Source organism: Hydra vulgaris, chromosome 15, assembly GCF_038396675.1.
Source record: "Hydra vulgaris chromosome 15, alternate assembly HydraT2T_AEP".
Taxonomy (NCBI): Eukaryota; Metazoa; Cnidaria; class Hydrozoa; order Anthoathecata; family Hydridae; genus Hydra; species Hydra vulgaris.
The window spans coordinates 49784239-49810000 of record NC_088934.1 but is presented as its reverse complement, the minus strand read 5'-3'; the positions used below and the strand labels follow the sequence as shown (position 1 = coordinate 49810000).

The 25762-nt window shown below is 29.6% G+C and overlaps 2 protein-coding genes across 4 annotated transcripts in view; one reads left to right on the top strand and one right to left on the bottom strand.

Moving 5' to 3' along the window:
• The window catches only part of LOC105847729 (uncharacterized), a 137054-nt gene extending 113643 nt beyond the window's left edge, over window positions 1-23411 (top strand). For all 3 annotated transcript variants that reach the window (XM_065818895.1, XM_065818894.1, XM_065818896.1), the window contains exons 5-9: window positions 14031-14208; window positions 17777-17966; window positions 22390-22489; window positions 22814-22863; window positions 22990-23411. In XM_065818895.1, the coding sequence (XP_065674967.1) occupies window positions 14031-14208; window positions 17777-17966; window positions 22390-22489; window positions 22814-22863; window positions 22990-23168 (697 nt within the window). In that variant the 3' untranslated portion in view covers window positions 23169-23411. The remainder of the gene's footprint in view (window positions 1-14030; window positions 14209-17776; window positions 17967-22389; window positions 22490-22813; window positions 22864-22989) is intronic.
• Window positions 23412-24516: 1105 nt separating this feature from the next.
• On the bottom strand, window positions 24517-25266 carry LOC136092018 (uncharacterized). Its single transcript, XM_065819739.1, has one exon. It carries the CDS (start codon window positions 25264-25266, stop codon window positions 24517-24519), a length of 750 nt encoding a protein of 249 aa, XP_065675811.1.
• Window positions 25267-25762: the final 496 nt, after the last annotated feature.

Here is a 25762-nt window from a genome sequence, read left to right as displayed (position 1 = left end):
CATTCAATTCATTTTAAAATGTCATCATCAACAAACCATTCTTATCCTGATGCTTAAAGTCTACAAATTTTTATGAAGAAAGGTAAGTTCTTCTACATGCTCTGATAGAAGGCTGCAGTGTTTAATGGAAACAATGTTCCCAGATGTTGAGTTCAGACGCTCTGAATTGACACCGGTTGCTGGGATTGCCAGAAGTGATTGAGCAAGCTTAGCAAGACAAGAAAATCGACTTTTATTTTGCCTCCACCATGTCAGTGGACAACCATTGTGTCCAATTGTCATATCTTTCAAGTTTTTCTTTACATTATCATCAAGCGCACTCATATTTAACACATCAGCATCAGCAACATTGTTTTTGGTTGCAGTTGCTGTCATCATGTTATCGAGGGATTCCCACAAGCCTGTTGATTGTGTTTATAGTGTAGACTCCATCACTGAGTGCTGAGAATGGACTGGTTTTGGTCCTGAACTGGTACTGTTGGAAGTTTATTGAGTAATTCACGAAGCTTTGATAAGTTGGCCACCAACTTCTTAAGTTGCTTGCAGTAAACTTGTACCTGGGAACTACCAGTGTGCAAACTGCATCTGGCCGAACCTAATAAAATATTACAGAAACTGTCAAATAGTTCAAGGAATATAGGTATTTAGATATTAATATATTAGATAAGTATGACCATGGTCCATAATGCAATTGAAGTCAAAGAAAGCTTCATGTGGAAATAGGTAATTAAAAATTAGTGCAAGATTGATAATGACAGTGAATGTCAAAAAATGTTGATAAAACACTGAAATAAACACTTATATACTGAGTCTCAGTATATAAACAATTATTTATGTTACCTTGTCATAAGAAGAAAGCCTTCCTAAAGATGCCACAAGTCTCTGCGCCAGTGAAATTCCAGAGCCTCTATTTGCAATATCACTGATGAAACTTTGCAATTTCTGGTGTAATCCATGCAGAGCTGGTATTTTCATAGATAATGTTGGGTAACTTTCACCACACAACTCTCTGCTAGCCTGTTTGAAAGGAGTTAAAATTTTTACATAACCCTTGGCGAGTCTCCATTTGTTTGTAGTGAGATTCTCCACCTTTCCAGTTAATGCGATTTCGGCTGATAAAGGCGCTTTCTTTTCCATAATACATTGAATCATGTAATAGTCAGAATTCCAAAGCGTTGATACACTCATTATGAGCTCACGCTCATCTCTTTTTAATTGCCATTGTTGTGCGTACAGCAATTGAGATGATTGAATACTGTGATGATAGTGCGAGGTGATTTTTTTACATTTCGCTATCATACTAATCATGCCTTCAATTTCAGGTACTGCATCATTAATTAATAATTTAAGCATATGAGCAAAGCAAGGTAAGTCCATAAAGTTTTGGCACATGTTTATGGCTGCTCTCATATTACTACCAATGTCTTGAAGAACGTATATTGGTACTGCTCTTGGTAGCGAACAATCTTCAATTGACTTCTCAAGAGATTATAATACTATATTGAATATATATAAAACAAAATGATATATAGGAATCCAGTGCATGAGAAGACCATATGTCTGTGGAAAAGCAATAAAATGGCATGACAACAAACTCAGTAGTAATGCGATCAATCATTTCTTGTTTTATATTTGTATGCATAGTTGGCACAATTCTGTGAGAAAGGTGGTCCTGCTTGGAATATGATACTGAGGAACAACCAATTTCATAAGTGCCTGAAAACCTTGTCCTTCTACGAAATCGTATGGCAGGTAATCGGAAGCCAACATACGCCCAATAGCTTGTGTTATTTCTTTAGCTTTTTCGTGATCAGACGTCCATGCTGTTTTCTTAGCCCACAGATGTGACACTAACTGACAGTTGTTTTCAGGAATTATTTTCTTCCTTTTTCATTCTTTTTACTTCTTTTTATCACACTCTGCTGATTCCTTCTTATGATAACTTCTCAGGTGAGTAAATATTTTTTCGACAAGATATTTTTTGACTGCATTTTCCAATTTTACAAAAACTAAATATAGTATCGTTAATTTTATGCCTATCAAAATAATTCCAAATAACGCTCCTTGCTCTCTCGTCCTCCATTTTGAAGTGTTTTAATATAATTTTACAGCAACTTTTTGAAGCATTTTAATACAATTTTACAGCAACTTTTTAAATATCTAAATTTAGGTTCGAAATTCAAATTATATTTGATTAACTAAACACATTCAATTCGAGTTCGATTATTGAATAAACTCAAACTCGAGCTCGAAACTTCAAGTTTCGCACACCTTATATATATACACCATATATATATATTTTTTTTTACATCTTTGCTTCCAACAAGGCTGCAAGCAACCACTATTAGAGTTGGAAGTTACTGGAAGAGAAAAGATAAATTTTATAGAGCAAGATAACGATTGACAGAAAACTTAAAAGATTGCAAATTATATGAATCAGGAAAGCAAGATGATGGAAGCGAATTCCAATGAACTGATGTTTGAAGAAAAAAGTTAGAGGAATAAATGTTTTTGGAGCACTTAGGAACAGTCACAGAAAAAGGATTAGACTTAATTGAATGAGGAGTAACATGAGAATGGAATTAAGTATATGGCACAAGAGACACTAGCTCTTTAGGTCAGTGTTCATTATAGTATTTGTAGAAAAGAGAAAGAGAAGCAACATTACGACGATGTGATAATGGTTGGAGGTTGGCTGCAAGAGCAGGTCCAACTATGTTTACAATGCGTTTTTGCACCTTGTCTAAAAGAGAAAGGGCATCATTAAAAGATCTGCCCCAGATACGGTAACAGTATTCCATACAAAGATGTAATTGAGATTTATAGAGGTAAAGAATATAATCCAGAGAAAGAAAGTGTCGAGCACGATAAAAAGTTGCAACCTTAGCAGATGCTAGTTTTGCAATGGATTTGATATACGGTTTCCAAGGAAGATCAAAAGTAGAATTTTTAAAAGTTAACATCTTAGATAAGCTTTATAGTAAGTATTTCAAGTAATTACTTGAATAACGAGGGTATATATAACCCCTAGAAATATTGTAAATTATTATAAGAAAGAGGATAAGTTTACATACTATACCAGATGTTTCATTTTAATCAAAAGTAGAATTAATCCTAGAAGATAAAGGGTAGATGACTCATCAAGTACATTACAGTTCATAAATATAGGAAGATCCAAGTTATTGCGATAATGATTGGTTAAAAAAATTGGGTTTTATCTGAAAGTTCACCAGCCACTGTGAGCCCCATGCTGTAGCAGAAGTGAGATCCATTTCAAGCTCAAATGCCCCCTCCAAGCAATCAGAGAGTATTAGCTTTTTATCATGACAAGAATAAATGGTAGTATCGTTAGCGAACAATGCCACCTCAGATGTGAGAGTATCTAGAAGATTGTTAATGTTAATTAAAAAGAGTATAGGGCCAAGGATTGAACATTGAGGAACCCCTGAAGTTACAAGATTTGAAGAAGAGTGCTGTCCATCGAGGACATGTTTTATACTAAAATTGGAAAGGCAGAACTCAATAATCTTAAAGATGTTACCAGATACACCATAAGAAGAAAACTTATGGAGAAGACCAGCATGCTTAACTATATCAAAAGCTTTACAAATGTCAAGAGCCTTAATTTCTCCACCTCTATCTAATGCATGATAAAACCTATTGGTTATTACTGTTAGCAAATCAGCTGTAGAACAAGTAGATCGAAATCCATTTTGATGGTCAGAGAGTAAGTTATGATAAGAGATTAAGTTTTTGTTAAATAAAAATTCAAAAGCCTTGCTTATTAGGGTGTTCCAGAAACACACTTTTTTTTTCAGGATACCTCTCAAGATTTTCCCATTCTCTGATGTCCCCTGAGACTAAAAATAAACGGAAAAAAAAACCGTCATCAAAAAGTGATCTGTAAAATTTAGAAAAAACAATTTTGAAAATAAATGTCAATTATGTCAATGTTTGATAAATTTGTAGTTTTTCTGATGTTATATTTTGTTTTTAATAAACTTAGTGATGATCCCCTAGTTTAATAATATTATTATTAGTGTGATATAATGCCAATATAAGTTGTCTGTGGTCAATTAAAAAGGTAAATTTAATTACGCGGTATTTGATCATATCACACATTTTTGAGAAATGTACTACATACATGTTTACTTTTGTTGTCATGCTACATAATGCATTTTACACATAGATAAAAATTAAAAAAAGATTCAAATAATATAATTATTTAAAGAATGATTTAATATTTAATATATAATTTAATATTTAATAGTAATTTCTAAATGGACCGTCATCGTAAGAAAGATAAGAATATAGGAGAAAAAAGGAAGATACAGACTAATCCCAGAAGGCTAATGTTTTTTCTCAAGTATCCTATCAACCAGCTGCCCACGAACCAGCTCCCCAGCATTGGAAATGTGCTCAGATATATACAGTTTATCAAATCTCCCAAAGCTTTAAAGTTTAAATCTACAAAACCTGTTGTAGCCTCAAAGTTCTCCAGGCAAAGATCTTATCTGCAAGGGTGGATCTTGGAACAAGGCTGGTTTTGGAGAACTCATCATTTCTGGAGCTGCTGTCAGGTAAAAAATAAAGTAATTTTTAATTATGTAAATAAATAAGTAAATCAAAAAACAAATAAATAGTTAAATACTAATATAAATAAATAAAAAATAACCAATATTTATGTAATTAATTAACTTCTTTTATGTATAATCAGAGATAAGATTCTGAAGCTCCACACTAAGTATTGCAAACTAATCCATCTGTGAGATCTAAACTGGGATTTGAGCATTGGTAGATTCACTAAGATACAGGAAGAGTTCATTAAGGAGAGCAGCAAACACCTCAACATATCTGTGGGGAAATTTGAGGAGAAGATCCAATCAGATCAACTTCGTTCCCAGAAGGCCAAGACAGAGGACATTCAGTTTTTTTTAGATCAAAAAGAAGATAGAAAAGTTTATATTACTACAGAGGTAGACAAAGAGTTTGAAAAATCTGTTAAAAACAGACAGGATTGGTGGTGGAGAATGAAGAATACGAAGATTATGGAATTGAAAAAAAGGATAAAGAACTAGTTCTAAGTGAACTTGAGGCCTCCTTTGAATCTAATGCTGGTTCTTCTGCATCCAAGTCAGAAGCTGTAGTTTCCCCAGATGAATATTCTGTTGATGAATTACTCCTAAACTCTGATTCTATAGTAAAAGACAAGGTAAATAAAAGATTGTAATAAAATATAAAGTTGGTTGTACTAATTTTGAGTAAACTTAATCAAACTGAATTCAATTAGATTAGTAATATCATAGCTGTTTATTATGTAGATAATAAGTATCAGTTCTGAGGATCTGGTGGATTGTACTTCTGAAGTATCTGCTCGATACAAGGTCGGGATTCGACCTCAAACTGCAATCACTGCAGCAATAAAGCAGGTGTGAATCTTGAGGATGTGCCTATCTCCAGAAGCTTCGTTCATCGAAAGAGATTCAAGAAGATTGAAGGTCTAGGTAAGAATAAATAGTAGAATATTGAAAATAATGAGGATCAAGTAAAACTAGGATAAATAAAGATTAAAATATATAGGTGATAAAGTTATTTTAATTACTAGGAGACCAGATAAGACAAGATATAATTGAAACTTTAAAGGGAAAGTGGCTTGTCCTGCACTTTGACGGCAAACAGATTATAGTGATGGAGGAGAACCTGAACATTACTATTACTGTTGAAAGGATTGCAATCAGTGTTACATCTCCTGATATTGACGACATAAATGACATTCTCCTTGGAGAAGTTTAAGCAGAAAGCTCCAAGGGAATTGACCAGGCAGATGTGATCTTAAATCTCCTAGAATATTACGATGTTGTGGATCAGATCTTTGTCATATGCTGTGACACCTCTGCTTCCAACACTGGAGTATTTGTTAGGGCCATTACCATCCTCACAAACATCCTCAACATTCCTTTACTCTGCAGGTGACACATAATGGTGTTACACATCTCTCATTTTATGGAGGCTCTAACTGGTGAGAAAAAAAAGGGGTCAAGGAGAGCACTCTATGTAAGACTGCAGGAAACCTGGCCATGCATCATGGAGGAGGCAGGCAAGATAGAGGATATCATTAGGTTTGACTGGACGAGCTCCAGGTCGAGTCATTCTTGTACAACATTGCAAGGGAGGCCCTCAAGTTTGGCAAGAGGACACTGACCATAGAGACATTTAACAGGGGGGACTACAAGCAACTTTGTGAACTAGTTGTTTTCTGTTTGGGAGGAGATGTGCCAGGATTTCATTTTTATCAACCTGGAGCCTGCCATGAAGCCAGGTACAGTTAAATTATATTATCCATAATTTTTGTGTTTAGGGAAAAGTATATTTTCAAGTTTTTCTTACATATTTAATAATAATAATTTATTCTAAAGGCTCATGGCAGATGCTCTATACCTGCTGACCCTGAGGATGACTGAGAAGGTAGCCCAGGTGATGAATGAGGAAGAGAAGAAGATGGTAAAAGCAGTGGCATTCTTTGTTTCTGTATGTTATGGGCCCTGGTTCTTAAAATCCTATATGGTGTACAAGTCGACTTAAAATGACTTGGCTGCCTTTAAGTCATCGTTTGACATAAGGGACCACTACCCAAAACTTGGACAGGCCCTTCTTTCCAGCATTCGGCAGCATGCTTGGTATTTAACAGAACAGTTAGTTATTCTGTCCCTTGCTGAGGATGATGTTGACGACAAGGTGAAGAAGAAAATGTTGGAGAAGTTGGTCAAGTGTGATGTCCCTGACCAGTTTCATATGGGGAAACAGAAGCTACCGGTTATTAGCAGGTCAACAGAGCTTACTGAGCTGGTAGGTTCCCAGAGCTGGATTTTCTTCAAAGTATCTGAGATCCCTGTTGGAGAGGTGGAGAAGTGGATCAGCGGAGATGATAGTCAGACATTTAATATATTTAAAAGGTTTTTGAAGTCGATTAAATGTGTCAATCATTGCACTGAAAGTAATATTCAACTAATCCAAGACTTTGTTGGAGGCTACAGGTCAGACAACATAAAACAGAACCTCATGCTGGTCACCAGGGACAACAGAAAGGACCTGAAGAAGGACCTGACAAAGAAACAACTCAAAAATATTTACTTTTTTTTAACTGGAAATATATATTTTCAAGAGAATACATGATTTTTTTTCGAAAAAATTGCATTTTTTTTGAAAAATGAAATTTTACAGATATCATTTTTACTGGAACAAAAAATTTGTGTGTGGTATTTTTAGCCCATTTAGACCTTAGGGAATGGGAAAAGCTTGAGAGGTAATTTTTTTTTGGGACACCCTATTGCTTATGACAGGAAGAGGACTAGTGGAATGGTAGTTAGACAAGTCAGATTGCTTTCCAGAATTTTTGAAATTAGGGATAACAGATCCCACTTTCCAGTATGCCGGAAAACAAGACTCTGATAAGCACATGGAAATTGTTTTGAAAGTATAGATGACAGCTCTAGAAAATACTTCTGCAAGACTACAACAGGTATGTTATCTGGGCCACAAGCTGTAGAAGAGTCTAAGCAGGAAATCACTTTAGATACAGAAACTGGAGTGATACGAATGTCAAGCAATTAATCAACCTGTTTGAAGTCTATATCAGGTAGAACGCAACGAGTGGAATCAAGAGATGATATTGATGAAAAGTTCTTAGCAAACAATTCAGCTTTGTCTTTGGGTGATGTAACAAAGTCTGAACCATTTTTTTAGAGGGATCAAACTGTGATCAGAAGCACCTAAGTGAATGTGGAGAAGCTGAGCACTGACTAGGATCAGAAATAAGACATAAATCAAGTAGAGAAGGTGAATGATTTGGGTTGTCTGGAAAGCAAGTTGTAAAGTTGACTATTTGAGTTAGAGATTGAGAAAGGCAAAAGTTGTGGGCTTAAATGTCTGCAGAATCACTGACACTAGCGCCAAGCCATTCAGTGTGATGAGTATTAAAGTCACCGACAACAACAATATAGGCTGACGGATTAAGAGAGAGGGCTGGTCAATTTGATAAAAAAAAACATCGAAAAGTGCAGTCTTGAGATAAAGAAGAGCGATAGAGAACAAAGAGAAAAGTGATAGAGTGAAGTGGTGCTAAACAAAAGCGCATAAAAGAATAGTCGATGGGTTCAAACCTAGTTTCTGACTAATGGGTGCATTCTTACCAATGTAAATACCCAGGCCAAGCATGTGACTATTGGAGTCTTTACAAATTAAAGGAAGACAACCATCAACACTAAGATCACAAGATAGGACAGCTGAACTCAAATTAGTCTCACAAAGAGCAAATAGGTCTGGTGAACTTTGCAAGAGATAAGCCTTAACAGAGGAAAAGTTACTTCGAAGACTACGAATATTAGAGAATGATAGGTTTAAAGAACTTGGTGATGATGATGGTTTTTTGTGTTTTATAGTTTTTGGTACTTTACTCATTTTAAATTTTTTAAAGAAATTGACTCAAAACATAGATTGTACTCATTACACTATTTAATAGTCCAAGCATTTGCCTCATTAATATTAATAAACCCTAAGCCATAACAAAGGGCTCCAAATGTGGCCTTGACAATGCGCACCAAAAGTAAAAACAGGGACACAGTCCATGCGCAACATGGGACTGTTAGTACTCTGATTTTTTCAGCTGTTAATGGAATCAGCCTCACTGAGAGCTACAAAAGAGTTCGGAAAACCCGACTACTAGCCGGCCTCAGAACCATAAAACTGAGTTTTAGAGCTGTACCCTCATTAGGAGATAGTAGAATGAGTTGCCTAGTCATAAAAACAAGCAAAACCCATGCATTGAGTCAAGAAGATCTAGTGTTTAATATCCTAAACTGGAAACAATGTATTAAAAATACATCTGTGCCAACCTAATAGATGAAGAAGGGATGCTAGGCTAGTCAACAGGACATGAAGCAGGTTGTACTGAGTTATATATTACCAGTTGCAAAATAATCTGACGTTACTGGGTTATATGTTACCAGTTGCAAGAAACCTGACTTGACAGGTTACCAGTAGCAGGATAACCTGACCTGACATTTAATAAATGACCTTTAATATATATTTTAACACTAGCATAAGTGATATAGATATGAGCAATTTATTAGTTTTGATAAATTTTGTGAAATTATGTGAATGTGTGAAGTATGCAACATGTATATAAATATGGATCAATATTTGTTATGTTAATTTTGATAGTAATTTAAATTTATAAAGAAAATTAAACATTCAAGCATAATAAAGGTATACCATATTTTCTGCAACATTTATATTGAGAAGTGTTTGATCCCATTTAAGATTGATCACATTTAAGAAACTCTGCTATAGAATCGCAGTAGCAAAGGTTCCCTCTCGACGATTCCAGGTCAAGCCTCACTCTCCTCCATAGTTTTCCTCACATTGTGCTGCTGCGATTGCCAATCGAAACCGTTTTTTCTTTATCTATCAGCAAAACAATTCTCCAGAAAAAACTATTTTTAACTTTAAACGTTTTTTATATTTCATCATTCTTTAATTCAATAAATGAATGACTTTAAAGTGATGAGTGAAATATGTAATTATAAGCTGCTTTTTATAAAAATAAAAAAGTTTACAAACTTCGCTTTTCAAAAGGAAAAATTTTAAACTTGCAGAACTGACTTGGTATCTAATTTGAGTATTGTGGAATAAAACAAAAATAGATTTAAAAAAAATATAGAAAATCTATATAGTTAAAATAAGTTGTAAGATAATTATTACGACAAGAAAAAATATTACCTTTATTTATCTTTTGAAAAACCTAAAAAAAAATTTCATTGACTTTATTTTATTTTATTTTTTTCGGAAAAGCATCATTTTGAATTAAAGAACTTTCCAATTTTGGAGGAGCTGAATAAATTAAAAAAGTTGTTACTTATAAAAATTCATGAAGGTATTATAGTATTACATGAAATATTCTATTCAATTTTTTTAAAAACCAAGGCAAAAATGAAAAAAAGACATTTAAATTAAAGTTTAGGATTCAATAGATTTAATCTAATACAAATACTTTAATTTAAAACATTAAATACAAACACTTATTTAATTTAATAAATTAAATACAAAAACTAAAAAAACAACAATTCAAGATTCCTAAATGCATATTTAAATACATATACATTGCAATGTAAGTTTTCGAAATTTAAAACAAAAATATAGCATAATATTTCTAAATACAAACACGTATTTGACCCAAACATTTATATCAACAAAAACTTGGTTTAGTTTAAACTTGGTTTAGTTTACGCTCTAAAAAATAAATTTTAAAATAATAAGTAAAGTAAAAGTTATGGATAAAAAACATTCTTACAAATGTTATTTGCTTTTTTTGCATAACTTTCTTTACATAATATATAAGCAATTTTTATTTGTTTATTTTTGTTTTTCTGTTCAAATTTAAATTGAATTTAATCGATTTTGTGGTGATTTTTAATTAATTAATAAAAATAATAAATTGAATATGCTGGAATATGTATTGAATCTATATCTAATAAACGTTTTTTTGCTAATCTTAAATTTTAAATTTATAGAAACAAAAGTTTTGAGATGTTCGAAAAGTAAATAAGAGTAACTAAAATGATTTTTTTTTCTTTTTATAATTTGATATAATTTTAATTAATTAAATTAAATTAACAGCAAACTAAATATAAAAAAAATAATACCACTAAACTGTTTTAATTAAAAACAAATATAAATTAAATATAAAACAAATAAATTTAATGAAAATTGTATATAAACTAATTATAAATCAAATAATTGTATTAAACCACATAAAATAAATAAAATAAATTTTTTTAATGAACAAATAAAATAATTTTAATGAAAATTATATATAAACTAGATATCAAACGAATAACTCTTCTAAACTGGATAGATTAAATAAAAAACAAATAATTAAATTACATTTTTTTTTAATTGTATTTTAGTTTAAAAAAAGTCTTTTTTTAAAGAACTTTTAATAAAAGTTTTAAAAAGTGCATAATTATAATATTAAAATAAAAAAAAGGAAAAAATAAGAATATATTAAATCAAAACATAAAAGTGAATAATTTTTAAAATTTGTTGAAATAATTTTGTTTCAGCTCTCAATTTTTAAAGAATGTTGCAAAAGATTGTTTTTTTTTTCTTTCTTTCAAAAACCTTGTTATAAATTTTGATTTCAATGGTGCATTTTTTTTTTAACTAAAGCTAGAATATGAATAAAATGTAATTATAAAATTGATTGTTTTGAGCAAGTATAAATAGAAATGATCAATGATAAAAAAAGAATGGTCTAAAATCACGCTCTTTACTCTGTATAGGATAATTGTGAATGACTCAAAACCACAATAAAATAGGCAAAAGTTCAAAAAATATTTTTTATAACTAAAAAATGATTTATCTCAGAAGTTCTGACAATGTTTCCTAAATTGCGCCATTAAATATTCTTTGAGCCAACTTTAAAAAATAACCTTATATTTTTATTTTTAATAATTAGATGTTGAAAAATAATAACTAAGTATTATATCGAAAAGTGTAAATTTAACATTCATAAAAATTTGTGACCTCGTTGTATTTTGCTAAGACAAATGACAAATTACAACAAAAAAACAACTACAAATTCAATCTACTTGAGCAAAACCAAAAATTTTTCTAGGATTTTTCCTCTGTAAAACAAAATATGAGGTGATTCAAGTTTTTCATTTTATAATAAAGCCATTTTGTATTAGTTGTTTTTACTCAAAAACAAATTTCAAAAACAAGTAGGTAACTGATTACCTAGGTTTAAACAATAAAAAACATAAATGAAACTGTCAAGTTATTCTTTTGTGATGCTTCAACAAGATCATTTTTTAAATGTACTGTGTCTTAAAATGGAAGCAACTTTTGTGAAAAGTGTCCTATTTGTGGAACGCTTTATAAAGGAAGAGTCATACCCTCCTATCTTTCATATAAATCAACTGTTACAATTGGTTTAATTTTTTTGATTAAATTCTTTTGTTAGTGACTTATTAAGACCTCTTTCAAATTTGAAGCTTCTTAAAAATTTTCGAAGTAGCACACAAAAGATTAAAGAGATTGTTTGCTGAGTTTTTTGTTACTAAATATTAAAATTAAAAATGATAAATTTATTAAAATTTCATGTTTAAATTTTTAATTTAAAATTATACATAAATATATGTTATGTTATTGTTATGCTTCATGCTGCATACCATGACTAATTCCAGAAAACATTGTTTTAGTGGATTTGCAGTGGACCTATATAGGCGTTTTTTAGCGGTTTATTGGAGTTTTGCTCATGGGTTACTTACTGGACCTTTAGTGGTAGCTGCTTTAAATGGCAAGCTGATAATTTTCTGACATGTTAATAGTGGCTAGTCATCAGCCAATCATTTTTGGCGGCTGCCAATAATGGTCCACTAAGTAACCGATGAGCAAAACTACAGCAGTCAGCTCAAAATGTCTATATAGGTCCACTGAAATTCCGCTATAGAATGTTTGCTGGGATTATATTTATAATAAAATAAGTCATGATTAAAACGGTTATGAGTATATCATGAAATTAATAAAAAAAGGTTCTCAATGACAATACTTGATGCAGTTTTCTGTGATTTCCCTTCGACTACATAACTAAAAGTTTATTATTTTTAGATTTATCTTGTCTTCCTAAAATATAAATTGTAGTACTATTTTACTTCAATATTGTAGTACTATTTGTCAATATTTTAATATTATTTCAATTATTTTAAAGATATTTCAAATTTCTTTGTAATAAAATTATATATTGTTAAAACTTGTAAAAACTATGTAATTGTTAAAATAATATATATAATGTTTATGTTATAATGTTTTGAAAAATGATATTTAATTTTTTTACTTAAAAAATAAAATATGCTTTAACTTTGATATAATGGTGATGTTATGTGAGCCGATTGTTACTAATAATATTAGTAATACTTACATAGCACTAGAAACCCATGTATTGTCTTAAGATCTAAAAAAAAATCAAAAGCAAAAAATAAATAAGTTATTTAATAAATGATAACAATATAGATCACAAGCCACCAATTATAGTCATACAAGGAATAGTTAATTAATAGTTAATAAGAATAATTAACCTAAATCCAGAGTTAAAAAAAAACGACCTAGGAGCCTTCATCGATTGTACTTTGACTTTTTTTTGTCATGTAAATACACCACGAATAAAATTTTTGGATTGATCAAAAAAAAAATTTGTAAAACTCAATAGCTTGACATTTTTTACTTTGTTTAATTTCTCTTTCGCCCACACCCTGATTATTGCAGCTCCGTCTACTATCTAGGCATGAACATCTAGATCAACAATTAATCAGAAATATTCTATGCAAGCCTAGTAAGCCTTGTAACTGTTCTTGACCTCATTGAATTTATAAAAAATGATTATCAAGACTAAATTTGAAAAGCTTTCGTTACTTACATAATGACATAGTAAAAATTTAAAAATTTTTATAAATGTTGTTGCAACCCTATTGTGTCCTCATAAAATACCATTCCGTATTGCCCCATCAACACCAGTGGTCTTGTCTATAAATTAAAAAAGATTTTTTGTAAAACAGTTGTAACAAAAAACCTATTTAGTATGGGAATCACAAATTTGTGAAATAGTCTACCATCTAAAATAGTACGTTCAACGTAGTAGTACTAGTAGTAATAGTAGTAGTAGTACTAGTAGTAGTAGTAGTAGTAGTAGTAGTAGTAGTAGTAGTAGTAGTAGTAGTAGTAGTAGTAGTAGTAGTAGTAATGGTAGTAGTAATAGTAGTAGTAGTAATGGTAGTAGTAGTAATGGTAGTAGCAGTAGTAGTAGTAGTAGTAGTAGTAGTAGTAGTAGTAGTAGTAGTAGTAGTAGTAGTAGTAGTAGCAGCATCAATAATAATAATAAATTTTTTTTTTTGGAAATAAGTTTTTAAGTAAACAGAAATTATATTTAATTTTTTTTTTTAATTGCACTGAAATTTTATTGTTTTCTTTACCAGAGGAGCAATTAATCTGCTTGTAAATATAACAACAAATCCAGAATGTTTTAGTTATCTTCAAAATGTAAATATCTATCTGCAAACTGAATCACTACTGATTTTCAAGAAGTTCGTATGGTTTGGCTCAAGTATGAATGATTCCAATGTTCAAGAAAATGGCAAATCTTTTATCATTGATGTAAATATGATATTTAAACTATTTAATATATTAAATGTTTTTAATATCTAACATTATTAAAGATGTAAAGAAAAAAATATATTTTCTAATTTTGTCACCAAGTAATTAAAATACTAAAGATATCAGTCATCAAGTAATAGTAAAGTCGATAGTAAAAGTCAATAGTAAAGATATCAGTCATTCCTTAATGCTATATTTAGTTAGGTTAAGCTTTATTTATTTGCATGTAAAACTATTTTTTTTCTTATTTGTACGCATATATTTATATTAATTATTTTTAACATTTTACATATAAGTCTTGTGTAGTTTAATTTAATTTTCATTTAAATACTTTCAAAATCTAAAAACTTTTTTTAATTAAAAGAATGCCTGCCAAAACCCTTAATCAATATATTTACACTTTACTGCGCCTATCCTTATTTAAGTCAATTTATGTAATTTTTTAAATTTGTACTGTAAAAAATTTTAAGTATTCATTTTTTATAAAAAAACTTTATTAAAAAAATAATTTTGTTTATATAAAACGATGACATTCGACGACAACTAAATTCTTTTTAACGGATTTTAATATAAGAATAATTAAAGTTAATACATTTGAAAAGATAAACAAAATTTCGTTGAAAAAAAAAGACAAATGTTTTAAAAAGCTGTTACAATTAAATAAGTTTGATCTTTAATGCTTTTATATTATCGAAACACTTTTTAATGAAGTAACAAAACTCTTTTAATGAATTTTTATAAAAAGTGTTAATAAACTGTTTGTTTGTTTTATTTATATAATTATGTATTTTTTATGATAAATGTTAATCTTTTGAAACAAATTTAAATAAAAACCAAAAAAACAAAGTACAAAAGTTAAAACAAAGAGTGAAATAGTTATTTAATGCATAATTATATACTTGTCTACAATTACATAGAAACTGGTATTTTTTAATTTAAAGTAAAAAAAAAACACTATAATTTAAATAAAGTTTGAGTATATTTTAAACAATCATTATAAGTAAATTGTTCTTTGTTTATTAATGTTTATTAATATTGTAAACATTATTAAAGATAAAACATTTTTGCGAATGTAATTTTAAACATGATTTAAAAAAACTAAGCATTTTAGCTTGTTAAGTTTTGTTTTAGTTGGGTTATATATATATATATATATATATATATATATATATATATATATATATATATTGCGTTTTTGCTTTAGTTAAGTATTTTTTCTTTCGTTTAGAGTTTTTTTTTTTTCAAAGTTTTTTTTAGATAAATTCAAGTTTTTTTAACACAATTTTAATTTTGAAACATGTCAATCACCATGTTCAAATCTTCAAAACAAAATGTTTCTTACGTGGTCCTGTAATTGCGTGCAATTCTTCCTGTGCACATCTTCCTGTGAAACACTCTGTTTTACACAATATTGAATATTATTGCTTTGAATTTACGAATCATCATACAAAGCTATAAACATTATAGTTCATAACATTGTTAAAGTTTTTAACAATCAATAAGACAAAATACAAAATTAATTCATCAACATTATTATAGTCATCTTCATCTTCTTCATCATCTTCTTTATGAAACACATCTTGACCATGAGTTCTTTTCATTAGATCTAAATCCAAATGGCTCAGTTTCATCAGCAAATTCTTCTGTTGCTCCACTTTCAAGATTGAATCACCAAAGTTCTTCACTTTCGAATATGGCATTTTGTTCTTCAATCCATTTGATGATCTTGATCATCAAAATTCTCTAAGCTGATGGGATTAAGTTAAAATGCGTGTCTTCTTGCTTTGTTCTTTGTAATTGCCTACATCAAATAGAAAAAAAATGGTTAATAACTTAATATGTAACAATATAATACTTCTTCAAATACAAAATCCTAAATATTAAGATGCATTACCTTTGTTTCAACCTCATGTTATATCAAACAAAGACAAGTTCATTCGACCTTCTATGTATGAGTCGTAGCGAATACTCTTTAGCGAATATTAGACGAGATTTACATTACTCTGAGTATCACACAAGTATTATAATTACGGTTTGTTTATTTTTACAATGATTCAATTTAACTATTGTTAAGACATGTGACATTGATATTGTTGATTTAAATTGAAGTGTCCCCAAAGTGGCATAATAACGTCATTTGGAAGTGCCCACAAAGAGACTAATAAAGTCATTCAGAATGAAATTTAATATTCTATTATTTTGGATTTAATATTCTATTCTTTAAACTAAATTCCAAATATATATTGTATTACAAATTAAGTATTAAATTCGAACGAGTTGAAAAATTAGAATTCAAAAATCACGCAACCTCCCAATCATTGAGTTGATAGATTACGGAATGAATAAATTCTGAAAATAAGATTTATATATGCGCTGATCTTTTGTGAGAATTAATTGATTATTTATGAGGTCCTATCAGTTCTTCTTACACCTCATCAATTTGGACCTAGTTTAGTGTTTGATTTTTTATGTTTTTTTTATTTACTACAGTCAAGGAGGCTTTTTTAGTTGTGGTTAGAATCCTCCTTCAACTCTAGAAATCCAAAACACGAACTTTGACTAACAAGACCGCTTGTTCGTCAAGTTATATAGGCACCAAGTTATATAGGCACGAACTTTGACTAACAAGGCCGCTTGTTCGTCAAGTATATATTCCAATTATATACTACTCAACTTGTTTCTCCGCATGAACAAGTGCTGAGAAACAAGTTGAGTGCATTACTACAAGGGGCGTGGTAGGAATTGAACTTGGAACTTCTCATTTATGAGACGAGTGCTCTTCCAGTACATTACAACCACAAGTATTCCCATTGAACCTACAAAAAAGCTCTAAATTTTTAAAGTTACATGTATAATATATTTTTTCTTTTTTAACATCTTTGCTTCCAACAAGGCTGCAAGCAACTACTATTAGAGTTGGAAGTTGCTGGAATATATATATATATATATATATATATATATATATATATATATATATATATATATATATATATATATATATATATATATATATATATATATATATATATATATAAATATATATATATAAACTTATTGTATATATATTTTACGTAACGGATCGTAAGAAATACAACCTATAAGAAACAATGTATTAAATAATCAACAAGTAACATGCCCAAATACGCAAATAAAACAAACACGCGTAATGTACCTGTAGCGTGACTGCGGTATTCACTTTACTAATGCAGGTTGAAAACTGTCAACTTGAATCTTTGAAACCGTCAATAGTTGTATGTGTTACCAAATATTTGGCAATTTGGCGAAGACTATTCAGTAAAATCTTTATTTGTGGCATCTCTAGTTCAAACCTCATAGTAAACAATGTAATTCGTATTTGCTTAATCGGTATATTTAGCTGATTTTAGTTACTAATAATTCCTATGATTTTCAAATCATTAAAAGTACAACATGTAAGAAAAGATTTGTGTAGCAGATATTTATGTATATAGCAAGAATAAGTTATATAGGCACCTGCACAATAAATATTTGATCACAAAAAAAATTAATCTAATTCATCCCTTTAACATTATGCAAAATAATTTTTTAGGTTGGAAGACTCACTAGAAACCTCTATGCAACCTTTTCAGTTATTTTTTCTTATGAAAGTGTACTCAACAAAAAAAGCAACGTTTCGATCTTTGCTGATTATAGCTGGAACTATTTTTGTGAAGATTCTGGCATGAAATACAAAAATCAAACAATAATGATATTACTCAATAGACCAATACCACCACCAGGTAAAAAATTGTTACTGAAACTATATTGTATGTTAAAAAACAATTTAAACATACAATATAGTTTCTTTTTTTTTTTATGTTGTTAAGTTTTTTATAAGAATAAATATTTTTGTGTTTTTAATATTATTTGCAACCCTCTTTTAAACTTTAACTTTGAAACACGAACATTTTTAATAACGACTAGTGCTTGAATAAACAGGTTGACCATAGTACTTTCAGGGCATAGGTTAGATTTGATCCTGAACATTTTAGTTGTGATACAGTTTTTTTACAGCTATTCTATTAACAACAACAGCATTTGTATAGTTAAAAAATTTATTTCTTAAAACAAGAAGTATATTGCTTGTTTTAAAAAGTAACTTGTAAACAACATTCTACACCCTTGTAAAGCACCCATGGTGTAGTAGTTAGAGTTCTGTAAACAAATAAATAAACTGCGGGGCGTTTATTAAATTGAGTTATAGTTAATTTCTGTTTAATATTAATTAATTTTTGATCTTTATAATTATTAAAGTCTTTTCTAGGTTTGACAGAGTTTCATGTAAACAAGTCGTATAGTGTTTATAATTGATAGTGGCCTGTTTTGTTTATAATTTTTATATAAAGAGTATTCTTTATTTAAATTTACCTATTCTAAAATACTTTTAATAATAGCAGAAGAAAACCATTACAGTGTGTTATCAATGGTTTAATATAAGCTTTATAGTTTTAATCAATTTTACATTAGTAAGATGTAACTAAAAAAGTTATATAGTTTGTAGTTTTAATCAATTTCACATTCGTAAGACGTAAATAAGAAAAGTTATATAGTTTGTAGTTTTCTCAATTTCACATTAGTACAGGGTTGCCACCAAATCAGGGAAATCAGGGAAATTCAGGGAAATTTAGATACAATCAGGGAAAATCAGGGGGAAATAGTTGATTTAGGAAAAAATCAGGGAAAATCAGGGAACTTTTTAATTTTTCTTTAATGTTTTGAAATGTTTTCTAATAAAAATTTTCCTTTTCCAGCGTACCAGGGTTAATGTTTAATATTTTTAAAGAAAATTAATCACATTGTGTTTACATTTGTTCTTTTTTCAGAATAGTACAAATTTTTAAAATTTTAAATGGCAACGTATTTCAAAGAAGAATGGTTAACTGATCCTTTGTTTGAAAAATGGCTGGTAATAGGCAGAGATAAAAAGTCAGCCAAGTGCAAAATATGCCAAGTTGAATTTAATTTGTCAAATATGGGCAGAAGAGCTGTGATAAGTCACATGGATGGCAAAAAACATGCACAGAAATCAAAACCAGTATCTTGCTTCTTCATCCCTGCACAGTCTGCATCTAAAAAGCAAGCAATTCTCATAGTAGATCAATGTGATAAAAGTTGTGCAGAAATCTATTCTGTTTTAAATGCAGTACAAAATAATTTCTCATTGAATTCGTGCAATGAAAATGGCCTACTTTATCAGAAAATGTTCCCTGACAGCAATACTGCTAAATCTTATGAAATGGGTAGAACAAAACTTGGTTATATAATTAATTTTGGTCTTGGGCCTTATTTTCACAGACTTCTAACTGAAAATATAAAGAAATCTCCTTATTATACTGTTTCATTTGATGAAAGCCTGAACGATTCTTTCCAAAATTGTCAATTAGATCTAAATATTCGGTTTTGGAATAGCGATCTAAATCATGTTGAATCCAGATACTTTGACTCTAAATTTTTAGGTCACTCCACAGCAAAAAATTTACTTGAAAGTATTACTACGTCTTTGTCAACGATTAATAGCATAAATCTGACTCAACTAAGTATGGATGGTCCAAATGTGAACTTGTCCCTTCTTAATCTTCTTGAAAAGCAGCGTGATCAACAAGAGCTACCTAAACTTCTTAACGTTGGGACTTGTAACCTTCATGTAATACATGGGGCTTTCAAATCAGGTTTTCAATCTGTTGAATGGAATATAGGAAAGTTAATGCAAGCATCATACAAACTTTTTCATGATTCTCCAGCTAGAAGAGCTGATTATGTAACTGTTACTGAATGTGAGAGTTTTCCTTATGCATTTTGCTCAACACGCTGGGTTGAAGACCAAAAAGTTGCAGGCAGACTTTGTTTAATTTGGGAGAATGTTAAAAAAATAATCAAGTATTGGGAGACTCTTCCTAAAAGTAAGCAACCAAAATGCAAGAGCTATGACACAGTTTTAGGGGGAACAAAAGATGAGTTAACTGTGACTAAATTGAAGTTTTTTTGTTACATTGCAAGTTTGTTGCAAAAAATCTTACTGAGATATCAAACCGATGCCCCAATGATTCCCTTTCTTTTTGAAGATTTGTTCTCAACTGTTAAAAGTTTAATGGGTTTGATTATAAAACAAGATATCCTTAGCAGCATCGTCAATGGCAGACAACTTCAAAAATTTGATTTCACTAAAAAGGAAAACTTTCTGCCATTAAAATTAATGACAGTTGGATTTGCTGCAGAGCATGACATTATCGAATTGAGGAGAAAGGATGCGTTATCTCAGGATGTCATCAACAGATTCATGAAAGATTGCCGTCTCATTATCATTGGAATCCTGGAAAAAATATTCGAAAGAAGTTTGAATCGATTTTCTTTTCTGGAAGCAACTGGTTGCATCAGTCCAGTGTCAATTCTTTTTAATCAAAAAGCTGATCTTCTTCATCAGATAAAATCTGTACTACATCTAATTCTTTCTTGCTCACATATTACTTCAAATGAATGTGATCAGGCTTTCATACAATTTTCAAAGTTGTTAGAGGAAAGTTTAGCTACTCTTTTACCCGCATTTAAAAATTTTCACACTGGAAATCGTTTAGACAAGTTTTATTTTGAAACCATTAAAGTTGGTGTAGATTACAAAGTTTTATCAAAAGTTTTGATATTTGTTTTTACGTTATGTCATGGGCAAGCATCAATTGAGAGAGGTTTCAGTATTAACAGTAATATGCTCAGCGAAAACATGAAAGAAAAGTCACTTATATCTCGTCGCACTATCAAGGATTTTATGGTATCAAACAAATTAAGTGCTCACGAAATAGAAATAAACAATGAAATGATAAAGGCTGTTCGTAGTGCCTCGTTACAATATAAAAACTATTTGGAGGAAAAGAAAAAGTTTCAAGCAAAAGAAAAAGAAAATAGCGTGATAATGCTTTTAGATCAGGAAATATTGGGACTTCAGGAAAAGCAAAAAGTATTGAACGAAGTATGTAAAACATACAATGAGGAATTTATTACATTTACCAAGGAAGCTGGCAAACAGCAGGATATGTCTCAAATGAAACTACTTCTTACAAAAGGTAATGATCGTAAGCGAAAAAGTGAGGAACACGAAAAAGAAATAAAGATGCTTGAAGAGGCTTTAGTAATATTGCATAAGAAAAAAAAAGATGTCAATAACAAATAATTATATTTTTCTAACATAAAATTGTTTAATCTTTATTTCAAACATTTCAGTATTTAACAATATTACTTTTTTAGTTTACTCATTTAGTTTTTGTTAGTCTTTTTTAATTAAATATTATAACTTGTGTTTATTTACTCTTGAATTTTTAATACATTGCTCGTTATTAAAAACATTTCCAATCTTAATTGTTATTTTTTTTTGAATCTCGTTATCTTGTAACCTAAGTCTGACAGATTTTCAATGCCCATTGAACATATCCGTTTTAAATATACCTTGATTAAGCCCTTGGTGGGAGGGCCATAAGATAGGTCACAAAATCTTGATAAGTCAAACATTTTCAAAAACTTGGTGAGCTCAGCCTAATTCGGACATTCTCTTAGTTATTTCTCTAAAACAATTGGAGCATTTTCCTATGTTGGACAAATGTGTATATATATATATATATATATATATATATATATATATATATATATATATATATATATATATATCCCTTCATAGTTCAAGTTAACGAGATTCTGCTGTAGTTTTTACATTTTTTTTAAAGAATAATTTTATGTGTTGATTGAAGTATTTGATTATTTATTTTAATTTTGAAACAAATTGATTGGTTCATTACTCATTGGGGGATTATAATATCTGTTAAAAACGCTCTGGGGTTAATGGAGAAGTTTTAATGTTAAGTTTAGGTGTTTGAATGCTGGAAATATCAGGGGGAAATAAGCAAAACTTAAGGGTAAGAATCAGAAAAATTCAGAGAGAAAAAAGCAAAATTTTAGCGAAAAATCAGGGAAAATCAGGGAGAAAAAAGCAAAATTTTAGCGAAAAAATCAGGGAAAATCAGGGAATTTTGTTCTTAAATAACGGTGGCAACCCTGTTAGTAAGACGTAAATAATAATATAAAGCTTTAAACATTTATTATAAACAAATTATTATAAACAAAATGCTTTAGAGTTGCGCAAAGGATTTTTTAACAAGCACTTATTGTTATTTTTATTAGTAAATAAGTTACATCCAACATGGAATTACGAACAACCAAATATTAATACATCATTACTCTATGAAACTCATCAATTTGTATGTCAGACCATTCAAAAGAGGTAGATTATTTTTTGTAACTTACACATAAAGCAACACGATTTTAACATTTTAACATAATCAAATATTTATTGTTTTTTTTTTAAAAAAGAAAGGTTTTGAAAAAGGATAAAAGAATCGTTGTTTAACAAATTTTTTATTAAATATTTAAATTTTTACTTTTTATTGAAATTATATAGACAAGATATTAAAAAGACAAAAGCTAAAATATAATGAATATATTTGTTTAAAAAAAATGTAAAAATAATCGACAGTTGGGCTCTTTTATCAAATGAAATTATGTATTAGATTTATAAAAGTTTATATCAATTTAAAATTTGTTTTAGACAATCTAGCCCTTGTTATCAGCGTGAAATATCAACTGGAATTATTAACTGTAAGTTTTTTTGGAAATAATGTACTAAAAAATGGCAAACGTTTAATTAAAATAACTTACAAAACGGAAAATAATATACTAAAGTATCGCTTTGACTAAAGAAAGTTAAATTTTTTATTTATTTAGTTCTTCCAATTCAAGTAATGGAGATAATTGGTTACGATCCAAACACTACACTAATTTATGGACTTACTACAAGAAATAATTTAATTGAGGTTGACATCAGTAAGAGAAAACCTTTTGTTATAACAAACGAAAGATGTTTGAAAGTACCTGTTTGTGAGAAGTTTTTAAGTAGAAAGTGAATTTTTATTTTAAGTGTTTTTAATATAATTTTTTTACTCCTTTTCTTATTCTTTTTGTATTTAACTTTGCAAAAAAGTTTAAATTTTTTAATTTTACAAAAGTATTCCACATTACTGTTTAAAGCATATAAAGATGTAAATAATTTATAAAAGATCAAAATTTATAAAAGATGCATTGTAACGTGTCTCAATAATCTCAACTAAATACAAAAAAATTTATTCAAAAAAAAAAAATACAAAAAACATATGTTTATTCTATACAGAGTAAATTACCATTTCTTAGCACTTAATTAAGCTTAGTAATAGTTATTTTACTTATGGTAAAAATTCTGAACTGGAAAACAACACATTTCAAATATCTAATAAAATTAATTAACGAAAAGTAAAGAACACACTATGGTAGCCGATTCGCTTGATTGCTGCTTATCCAGCAATCAAGACCTGCTTTAAAATTGTAAACTGATTGTGCTTTAACCAACTTAATTGGCAAGCTATTCCATAAATTGGCACGACATGCTATCTTAGTGATTTCTTTGACACTTTTAAAGCTGTAACCTCTCGTTTGAGTTTGTTGAATACTAATTTTTTTGATTATTTCCAAATCGTTAAAACCGCTTGAAGAATTTTAAAAGTTAAATCATATCTCATCGCTGTCTCCTTTTTCTCAAGGTAGTCAAGTCGTAAGCTTTTAGACGATTCTCATAGTTAATTTTAAGTGATTGTATTAATCGAGTTGCACAATGTTGGACTCTTTCTAATAACTCAATTTCTCCCTTTCGAATGGGTGACTTTTATTGCAAATTCTGACAGTGGTTGCACAAAAGAAACAAAGTATTTTCACCTGTCTACTATCAAAACAAACGAAGCATTTTCTAATCCGACCCAATGTTTGGTTGGCTTTGCCTACACATTTTATTACATGGTTTTTCCATTTCAGATTGCTTGAGAAGATTACTTCAAGATCACTTTCAGATTCTGTTATGTTTAACTTTTGTTCATGGATATAATGGGGTAATTTTTTGTTATTCAGGCCAAAGTGCATAACTATCCATTTCGAAATATTAAATTTCACAAGCCAGTCGTGAGTTCACTTAAAAGCTAAATCAAGATCTGGTTGCAAAATAGTTGATGCACTGGAAAGCATTTCTTTCAAAATTTTGGTGTTATCTGCAGACAGCTTGGTTAGATTTTTTAGAGTTTTAGGCAAATCGTTTATAAATAGTACAAAGAGTGGTCCAAATACTGACCCTTGTGGCACACCACTGTTAATTTCTGTCCACGAGGATACATTTTCGCCTATCAACTCTTTGTTTTCTTTCTTTTAAAAATGCTTCAATCCATTGTATTGTCAGACCAGATATTCCATAAGATGTAAGTTTAAGCAACAATCTTTTATGTTGCACTGTGTCAAATGCCCTGGCAAAATCCACAAAAAAATAACGTCGTTAGGTTTACCATTCTCAAAGGCAGTTGAAATAAAATTAAGTGTTTCAAGTAGATTTGTAAAGCATGATTTATTTTTAACAAAACCGTGCTGTTGTTTGACTATTACTTTGAACTTATATAGGAAAGTTTCAATTTTACATCTGATTATAACTTCCATTATTTTATATGCAATTGAGGTGAATGATACCGGTTGGTAGTTTCCTGCTAAGATTTTTTCGCCTTTTTTGTACAGAGGAGTGATATTTGTTGATCTAAATTGCACTGGCAGTTTGCTGGTTTTAAACGACTCTTTAAAAATATACGCAAGTGGAATGGCGAAGGCTGATACACAATTCTTTAAAATAGCTGAATGTAAATTATCGACACCACTTGATTGGGTATCTTTTAAGTTTTTTAATCTTAGATAGACATCTTCATATGTAGAATCTTCATTTGTTATAATGAATGTTTCAATAGTTCTTAAATCAAAAGAAAGCAGTAGACTAACATCTTCTTTCACAAATGCAGCTTGAAAACTTTTGTTTAAGATATCAGCAATATCTTTTGAATTTTGAGTAGTTTTACCATTTTCTCCCTTTAATGCTTTTATAGTATCTTTGACTGCTGGTTGGTTGTTTATGTAGCTGTAGAGAAGCTTTGGATTCTTGATCATTATTAGTATTTTACTCCTTTAACTTTTAATGTTTGCTTTGTTACAGCTGTGGACGATTATTACTATTAGCATTAACAATATATTTAGTAGCTTTTATTTACAAGGTTTTTACTTAAGATTAGTACATGTACTATTTGTAAACTTCCGTGAATGTAACAACTATTTCAGAATATATGATTAACTTGATGGCTGTTTTTACGAGATTAAGCTCAAAGTTTTGTCTCACTTTTTGAATCTCGTCTGCTATATTTTTGCAAATCATTTTGTATCTAGATTTCAAAACAGGGTCTTTTCATTTACCTAAGGAGTTTTTATATATTAAATTTTGTTTGCTTCTAATAAGAAACTTTAACCTAGCATTAACCCAGGCTAATTTTTTTTTTTTTTTGGTTGAATTTTTAAAGAGTTTAATGTCTTTAATTGGAGTAAAATGATTACACACCACCTTAGTATAAATAATCAGTTCATCAAACATTTCTTGTAGATTTTTATTAGT